The sequence below is a fragment of the Myotis lucifugus genome, unplaced genomic scaffold, assembly GCF_000147115.1.
Source record: "Myotis lucifugus unplaced genomic scaffold, Myoluc2.0 scaffold_60, whole genome shotgun sequence".
NCBI lineage: Eukaryota > Metazoa > Chordata > Mammalia > Chiroptera > Vespertilionidae > Myotis > Myotis lucifugus.
In genome coordinates, this window is record NW_005871108.1 from 3,290,890 (window position 1) to 3,300,346 (window position 9,457).

Here is a 9,457-nt window from a genome sequence, read left to right on the forward strand (position 1 = left end):
AATCAGCCCCAAAGTTCTTTGGACTCAGACATTTGGGTTCTGTCTTATCTGCTCTGTCTTCCCAGTTTCTCTGCCCAGGGTCAAGACCAAATGAGCCACTCCTAGTCTGGGAGGTGGGAGCATGCTAAGCCCCAGGGTCAGGGAGAGGCCTCTCATTGTCAGATGAGAGATTCAAAAGGCTAATTCTCACCCAGTGAGTGGAGTTGGCTGCCCCTGACTTAGCGCTTGTTGACTAGTCCCTATTGTGTGGAGATTTCCCCATCAACAGCCCAAATGTTTGTTTGATCCAGCTCGGAGCGCTGCATGACTCCCCACTGCCCTGGTCCCTGAGTCCTCTCCAGCCCATTACCCCTGCCTGGCCTGGCTCCATCCCACTCCAGCCTCCTGGAGTCCTGTCATCTCCTTAATCTCGGCCTCCTGTCTGCCCTTCTAATGCCAAACTCTTCCTGCCCCAGGGTTTTGCACATGCCCTTCCCACTGCCTAGACCACTCTCATGCCCTCTTTATCATCTGGTCAAATCGTACCTACCCTCCAGGCTCAGCTCAAAAGCCATTTCCTCACGAAGGATGGACTGATGTGCATGCCCAGTAGGTCCCTTCCCATATATACCCAGAGCCTCTTCTCCATCATCCCAATGATCATCATTATTGTTATTACTAATAATGTCAGCTGAATTTGTTAGGAGCTTCATTTTTTTCATAAGACCAACTTATTTTATTTTATTGTGCGGGGGTGGGGGGGGTGGGAGGGGGTCAGGGAGTTTTTACAACAAGACTTCATGCCCTCTGGACCTTTCATGCCCTCTCATAGGGGTGAGGGGGGGGGCAGGGCAATTTTGACTGACAGCAATAATGCCCAATCCCATCTGCAATGGCTCATCTGAAGCAGGTTTCCTAGGCTGCAGGCCACCCCACCCGCTCTGAGACAGCTGGGAGAAGCTTGTAAGCACCCATGCCAATCGCTGGCTCCCTGTGACAGTTGTCTTTCTGAGAGGTGTGCACTCAGCCCTTGCTGTGACTTACTAGTGGACAATAATTAAGGAGGGCAATTTATTATTCCCAGCCCCTCCCCTCCCGTGGGCGAAAATCCATTATATGGTGAGGTTACTGGTGGTGTCAGCTTCTAAAGGGAGGTTTGACCAAAACCTCAGGGAACAGCCTGTTTCTATGCTCAGTGTTACTGGGACACCTAGCCAGGGCCTGGCACCCAGGAGCCCTCAGCAGGCAGTGGCCAATAGACGATGGCAGTGACGCCTCACTCTCCTTCCCTCTCCTCCAGGACACGGAACTGTTGGCCTCGTTTTCCGTGGAGGACAATAAGCTCCTGATCGACGCCAAGCTGGACAAGTAAGGGGGTTTGCGGCCTCGGGCTCCTGCCCATCAGAGATGCCGTGTCTGGTGCCAGCTCACGGAGGGACGCCGGGGAGGGCTTAGTGGTCCCCTAGCATGGCCTTCAGTGCTGGCTACAGGAGGCTGCAAAGGTAAAACCGGGCTGTGATGGCAAAGCCACTGGCATGAGCCAGGCAGGGAGGGTGAAGCCGTAAGCTTAGTAGAAGGAACCTACTGCCAATAACAACAACATCAATCCTAATCACCATGCCGGTGGTGATGCCGTGCGGGCTCTGCACCCGGCACCTATCTGCTTAGCTTCCCAACGGTCCCTCGGAGTCAGGGCTGTTATTTTAAAGAGGAGAAGACTAGGGCTCAGAGAGGAGGATGTATCTACTCAGGGCCACACAGTGAGCACAGAGAAGGGCTGTGAGCCGACCGTGGTCTGTCTGGCCTGGAGCTGCATTGAATGTTACAAGCACGGGCTTTGCAGCCAAGCAGCATGGTCCCCAGTCCCACTGTGACCACTGACAGCCTGTGTGACCCAGGCCACCTGACCTCCCCTCTCTGCACCCAGTCTTCTTACCTGAACATGGAGATAATTGTCCCCACCTCACAGGACTCGCCATGATCATCGTAACAGCTATTATCTATTGGGTGTTTTCTATGTGCCAAGCATTGAGCGGGGCCCCAAATGTGTCTCAAGTCACTTACTTCTTGGCCTCAGCCTATGTAAATATTATGATTATTCCCACTTCGTGATAAATGAGGTGAAATATACAAACGTCAGCACGTGCCCAGTTCATACGTTTTTCTTCTTACAACAAATATTTTTCAAGCCCCACAGTTGGGGTTACTCATAATCAGATGCCAATCAGAGCTGCCCAGGGGTTTGTGAGGAGGTAATGTTCGACCCGAGGCCTGGACGAGAAGGGTTGTGTGAAGAGCTGGGGTGTCCAGCAGTGCAGGCAGCACAGGCAACCTTGGAGGGGCAGGCAAGAGCTAGGGTGCTGTGGGGAGATGGGAGGGGAAGTCGGGAAGGAATAAAATATTTGTTTCTCTCCTGCTGGACGCTCCAATGACTCTGCCCCAGGGGTGGGTCTGGTCCAGCCTCTCTCAGGTGAAATTGTCAGTTTGCAGGTGGGATTCAGGTGCAGAGACTGAGACCCTCCTAGTGCAGAGAAACCTTGAGCCCCAGGCCTCAGGCCTCCCTGCTCAGAATAGCACAGCTGCCAGGAGCACAGGCTCAGGGTGCGAGTCCTGGGCTCTCCCTCCTGAGTAGCCTTTGCAAGTTACCCTGGAGCCTCAGCGCCCACCCCCCGCATCCCTCCCCCCCCACACACACAGGGTTGCTGAAAGGATCAAACAAGATAGTGATGATCACGCATGTATACATGGCACTTGCTATGTGACAGGCACCATTCTAAGGACTTTACTGGAATTTAGGCCTTGCATCCACCCACTTTGCAGAGGAGGAAACTGAGGCATAGAGAAGTTAAGTACTTTGGCCAAAGACACACAGCTCACAGGTGGTGCTGCACTCTGAGCCTGTGTATGTGGTATATAACCCCTTGGCATTGTGTCTAGAACATGGTTCACGCTCAATACTTGGAGACCACCACCGTTCTTATTCACTGCCCCCAGGCCAAGAGGGGCCCTCCTGTGGGCTCTGGGGTCGGGGGGCTTCTGATAGTTTAGTGCCATGCAGCCCCCCGCGATTCAGGCCACCACTACCTCTGATGGGCTGTCTACTTTGTCTGCAGGACCAGCCTGAACCTCAGAACCTCAAATGTGGGCAATTTTGATGTAAGTACCAAGCTCAGGCCCCGGCGTGCGATCTTCTGGGAATGGCATTCCCGTGAGACTGGCTGGCTGGGGACTGGGCGGGGGGGTCTGAACTCCAAAGCGTTTATTTCACAGATGGGGAAACCGAGGCCCACGAGCCAGGGAGGGGCAGAGCACAGATTCACAGCTCCAGCTCTGCCTATGGTGCTGCCCATTCTGACTGCCTGCCCCCAGGGAGGCTGCTTGGCCCAAATCCCTTCACTCCCGAGTGGCGCGTGGGGAGGGAGGCAGACACGTCCCATGGGACCCCTTTCTCCTGGAGCAGGGGCTCTGCCTGGCCATGGACTCCCTTATGGCCTTGGCCATACCACCCCTCTCTGAGCCTCAGATTCCTCGTCTGTAAAACAAACAGGTTTGGATTTATTTCTAACCTTCCTTCACCCCCCGCTTTCTGGAATTCTGTGTTTCTAATCCGAGACCCTCCTTTTCTAGGGTTTGGTCCTGTTTCCGCTCTGTTCATTCTGGGTCCCCACCCTCGTTAAAGCTTCAGAAACGCCCCTCTTTTTTATTTTCATAAATTGACAATGAAACAGATACCTGCTTCCTGGGACCAGCTTGGGTGGTTTCCACATGCGCAGAAATAGTGAAATACCCAGTGTGTTGCCGTTTTTTGAGCTTTTTAAAGCCCAAACGTCTATAACCCCTGGAGTTGGGACGGCCAGCTTCATTTTCTAGATGGAGAGGCTGGTGCTCAGAGAAGGAGAGGCAGGCCTCACACCTGGTTTCTGGCAGCTGGGGCTAGAGCTGGAATCTCTGGGCTCTAAAGAGAAAAAAAGAAGCTAACAATGAAGTCAGTGAATATTTACGGAGCAACAGTGATTGGCACCAGGCACCAAATGACACTTAAAACAAACAAATAAGCTTTTTTCATGTAACCCCCACCACAAACTGATCATTGGGGTACAATCATTAGCCCATTTTCCAAATAAGGGAGCCAATCACAGAGAAGGTAAGTGACTGTCCACGGTCACAGCGCTAGTAAGAGGCAGCGCTGGGATGCCAGTCCCGTGCTCTTGTCGCTGTGGAACCTCAGGGCCCCATGCCAGGCCGGGGCTCTACTTTTAGGAACGAAGCTGCCCGCCCGACGCGGGAAGGATTAGCCACTCCACTTTCAGGTGTGGAAACCAAGGCTCAGAGAAGCTAAGAGCGACCATAGATGAAAAGGCCCAAGTGCAGGCATTTCACATGACCTGCCCGCACTCCTCAGAGCACCCTTCTAAGCAGGGTTTGCTGGCCCCCTTTTCGGATGAGGAAACTGAGGGTCAGAGAGGTGAGCGAACCCCCTCAGAGGCCCATGGAGGCTGCGCTGGGACGGGAACCCAAGGGCCTTCAGTGACACTATCGTGGTTTTCGAACAGTCACCGTAGACCCCACGCTCTGTGCCGCTTGGGGAAGAGCTGGTCCTCTCTCAGTCTCAGTCTCCCCGGTAGCCCTGGACCAGAGCTCCGCTGCCTGAGGCCGGGGCCTCCCCATCCTACAGAGGCCCCTCGGAGCTGCCTAGCTCAGTGGTTCTGGAGTCACAGCACGTGTGACTGCCACCTCCCAGATTGCCCCAGAGCAGCTCAGCACTTCCTCGTGGGCCACAGGGCAGGGCCTGAAGGAGCCCTCGGGATCCCAGTGCACCGTTGCCGGGGCTGAGTTCTCACTCTTTCCCTGCAGGTTGGCCTCATGGAGATGCTGGTGGGGAAGATTTTCGACCTGGCGTTTTTGCCCGCGATGAACGGTGAGAGCAGGTGCCTGTGCCTCCCGGGGGCACATGGCCTGGGGACCAGGTGCCTACTGGTCTGTTGGGCATGTTTGATGCACAGCCAGTCTACCTCAATAGCAATTCTGAGAACTTCGTTCTAAGCTTATTTATTTAAGCCTGTGAATGCAAGTATTGCCACAAGGTTCCAACAACTCCCTTATTTGCTGCTTCTGCTGTATTTTTTTTTCTTATTTGGTGGATTGTTGTTGTTTTTCTGATTATTTATATCAAATTCTGAAAGTCCAGATCAGTTTTTAAAAAATGTCACCTCCCGGGGCAATTAATATCAACGTTTGGGTATATTTCCTCCTAAACTCTTCTTCTATTTTCCCCCAATACAGTCCAACATATTTCCTGATTTATTTTTATATGCTTACTAGAGGCCCGGTGCACGAATTCATGCATGGGTGGGGTCCCTTGGCCTGGCCGGTAATCAGGGCTGATCATGGCCAATTCGGGCATCTCTCCCAGTCCCAATCGGCCAGACCCCAGCAGCAAGCTAACCTACCGGTCAGAGCGTCTGCCCCCTGATGGTCAGTGTGCATCATAGCAACTGGTCAAGCGGTTGACAGAACAGTCCACCGATCAGTCAGACACTTAGCATATTACACTTTTATTGTATAGGATTGCTAATTGTGGTAAAATACATATAACATAAAATTTACCTTCTATTGTTAGGTGTATGGTTCAGTACCGTTAAGTATACTCACACTGTTTTCTTCCTGACTGGTTTTGAATCATGTATTTATTTTTACCTACACAGGGACTACATGCATTCCCTGTTATTATAAAGTGTTCAGTCTTTAGAGATAAAGCTAAAGTTGCTCTTACCGATATCCACAACCTCCTACCACACAGTCTGTCTCCTAAGCAGCCACATGATCGGCTGGAGGGTGTTCTTGCCCAGCTTCCTGAATGAAATAGACAGCACATGGTCCTGCCTCTCTGGGCTACTTGCACTGTGGGGCCCCTGGAGGCTGGGGCCAATGATGCTCCTTCAACGGAGTAACCCCCTTAGGATGGGAAACCTGTGCCCAAGCCTCGTGCTGCTCAGCCCCAGCCCCTCTCGCTCCCCACTTCTGCTTCAGGGAAGAGGGGAGGAGGGGCTGGCATCAGCTGTACCAGCCGGGGTTCCTTTGGGAGCTCTCCACCCTTATTCTGGGAACTGTCACACGAGGGGGCTGAGTCTGCATCACAGGATGGTGCCGGTCACAAAGCCCATGCACGTTCCCAGCAGGAGAGGATGAGGCGGGAGCTGGGCTGGGCTGGGCTGGGCTGGGCTGGGCTGGGCGGACCAGGGAGAAGGAGATGGAGACGCTCATCCTGGCTGGGCCCCCAGGAGGCAGCAAGTCCCTCGCTCTCCCTAGAATGCAATGCACCATTCTCGAAAGTGAGAGGTTGGATTAGATCCAGGATTCCCAGAGTAGGTTCCATGGAAAACTAGTCCCAAAAGATACTCTGAGAAAAGGGTTCCACGGACAAGTAAGTCTGGAAAATACGGAATCTAATCCTCTGAGGCACATTCACAATGTCCTCCGCTCTCTGAGAAGTCCTGGGGGGGTTAGAGTGTTTAACCTCAGTTAACCCAGCTTCCCCCACTGCCCCTCCTGCCTCCCTTCCTCGTTTCCTCTCTTCATTCGATATCACTTTCTCTTGTTTTGGAACATTAATCAGCAGGTCTACTTAGGCTCTGACCACCTAAAAGCAAACAGCACAGCCCACGCGGTCCTTGGTGGGGCCACACGTGCGTCCTTCCACGCCTGCATCCAGCAGGCATCATTCCCTCCCTGTGCCTGGCCCTGGGCTGGGTGATGCTGGGGACACAGTCCTTGTCTGCCAGAGACTCACACCAGCAGAGACGTGGAAACGGAATTTATATTTCGTGGCTTCCGTACGGAGTCGTTCAGGAGCTCCAGCAGGAGCCGCTTCCGTACGGAGTCGTTCAGGAGCTCCAGCAGGAGCCGAGTGCTTGGCCTGGGACGGAGGAAGCCTTAGAGAGGAGGTGGCATCCAGACAGTGTCTCAGGGAGGCTCAGAGCTCCGCAGTCAGCGGTGTGAGATGTGGGCTCAGGGTAGGAGTAGCTGCAAGGACGGAGGCCTGCGGACAGAAAAGCAAGAACTGGAAACTCTGGACTCCAAATAGAAAAGGAAGCCAACACAATGAAATTAGTGAATATTTATGGAGCAATAGTGATTGGCACCAGGCACCAAATTACACTTAAACACACACGCACATGCACACGCGCACGCACACGCACACACACGCACACAAGCTTTTTTCATTTAATCCTCACAACAAACGGATCATTTGGGTACAATCATCACCCCATTTTACAAATAAGGGAGCCAAACACAGAGAAGTTAAGTAACTTGTCCAAGGTCACAGAGCTAGTAAGAGGCAGCGCTGGGATGTGAGTCCTGTGCTGTTGTCGCTGTAGAACCACAGGCTGACTACACATCCACAGGCTGACACCTCTTGGCCACACTGACTGTTGCTGACTTTTTCCCCCACAGCTGTGCTGGGCTCTGGTGTCCCTCTCCCCAAAATCCTTAACATCGACTTCAGCAATGCAGACATCGACGTCTTGGAGGTAAGGGGAGAGGAAGAGAAGGGAAGGGAAGGGTAGGACAGTAGAAGCCTCTTCCTTCAAAGGATGAGGTTGAGGGAATCAGACACAAAGCTGTTAAGAAGCCTTAAATGAAACTTTTCACATGCACAAACCCATCTAGTCCTCCTGACAGATGTCATTGCCCCCATCTTACAGATGGGAATACTGAGGCTCAGAACAGTAAGGGGTTTGCCCAAAGTGGAAGCGTGATGTGGTTCATTGGAAAAACTCTTATTGAGCACCTGCTGTGTACCAGACAACATGCAAGGGGCTGGGGATACAGCAGTAAACAAAACCTATAACCCTGGTCCTTACAAAGCTCTCCAGCCAATGGGCAGATGACTCTTTGGGTAAATATTCCTGATGTAATTGCTAGTGATAATCACGGCAAGTGCTTTAAAATTCAAATGTAGGGGCTTTGTTTCCATCTAAAAACTAAAAACCACATGTGCTCAGTATCTGAAATTTGGGAAATGCAGAAAAGATTAAACAAAAACATGTTTATCCTCCTAGATATATATGCAACCCAGAAATGACCACTTAGAACATTTCCTGATTTTTATTCCAATCTTCCTAGAGTTTTACTTTGAAACATGGCTTTGACCAGGGGGCGGTAGAGCACCGGTTCCGGATCCCATTTTGCATTTGGTTGTCACCCCTCCTTAGTATCCTCCAACCTGGGACAGTTCCTTAATTTTCCGTGTGTTTTGTGTATGACCTTGACATTTCTGACCGGTCTGGCCTGTTTTGGAAGACGTCACTCAATTTGGATTTGACTGATGTGTTCTCACGATTAGATTGAAGTTATGTATTTCTGGAAAGAATGCCACCAAAGCGATGCTGTGCCCTCATCCATGTGCCATATCAGGCAGCTTCTTCCTAGAGACGCTGACTTTGATCACGTGATTAAGGTGGTTCCTGTCAGGTTTCTCCACTAAGTTCCTATTTTTCAATTTACTACTAACTATCCCATGGGGAGATCCTTTGAGACCATGCAAATATTCTATTTTCCATCACACCTTCTCCCGCTAATTTTGGCGTTCGTGAATGGTTCTTGCCAGCAACTGTTACTACCGTGCTGTCTGCCTAATGGTGGTTTTCTATTTCTAGAATTCTTTTAGTTGGAGTTCTGCTGTAAGGAAGAGCCGTCCCTTCCCCACCATTTATTTATTTATTCAATTATTTGTACCAGTGTGACTTATGGGCATTAATTTCATTCTGCGGGTTAAATCTATTATTTTTATTATTTATTTTGCTGTAGCTGTTTTTAATGATGAGAACTGGATTTTGAAAGAGTATGGAGAGGGGCTCAGACCTGCTTCTCTTATTTTGGGGAAAAGGAGATGAGGAGCAGGGAAGGGAAGTGTTTTGCCCGAGGTCCCCTGCAAGCTAATGACATGGCCAGGGTGATCCTCAGGCCTCTTGGACCCCAGTGTCCTCGCTGTCGAGCTACTGCTTCCCGAATGTGACTTGCCTGATCCAAAGGTAGGTGACTTACCTGCCGAGGCTGCAGCCAGAAGCCGTCCACCCGCTAACAAGGTTCTTTCTCTATTCTGCCCTTGAAGGACCTTCTGGTGCTGAGCGCCTGAGTGACAGGAGGCAGACACGCTGCGGCCCCAGAGGAGGCAGAACCAGCCCTGGAAAGGCTCGGCCTGACAGTCCCCGGGGCGAGTCCCTTCAACCCCCACAACAGGTCCCTCCCCGGCCTGCCAACCCTCTCCCCACCTGCCTCCACCGGAGAAAGGACCCAGCCATCGCCCCTCCTGGCCAACAGTTGGTCCGCGGTCAGCCCCGCCCCCGCAGGGGCGAAAGGTCGCCTCCAGGGCGGAGGCCTTTGGGACTCCGTGTCGGACTCCATGCTGAGCACGTGAACCTTTCAATAAAAGCTTCCACTTCCCCTGCACTTGGGGTGCGTCTCCATGAAGGAC

At 52.0% G+C, this 9,457-nt stretch overlaps 1 protein-coding gene across 1 annotated transcript in view; it reads left to right on the forward strand.

Annotated features, from left to right (window-relative positions):
* BPIFB4 (BPI fold containing family B member 4) overlaps nucleotides 1-9,118 on the forward strand; it is a 21,093-nt gene extending 11,975 nt beyond the window's left edge. Inside the window, exons 10-14 of the mRNA XM_006089568.3 lie at nucleotides 1,280-1,347; nucleotides 3,093-3,135; nucleotides 4,834-4,897; nucleotides 7,435-7,511; nucleotides 9,095-9,118. Of these exons, the coding sequence (XP_006089630.1) occupies nucleotides 1,280-1,347; nucleotides 3,093-3,135; nucleotides 4,834-4,897; nucleotides 7,435-7,511; nucleotides 9,095-9,118 (276 nt within the window). The remainder of the gene's footprint in view (nucleotides 1-1,279; nucleotides 1,348-3,092; nucleotides 3,136-4,833; nucleotides 4,898-7,434; nucleotides 7,512-9,094) is intronic.
* Nucleotides 9,119-9,457: the final 339 nt, after the last annotated feature.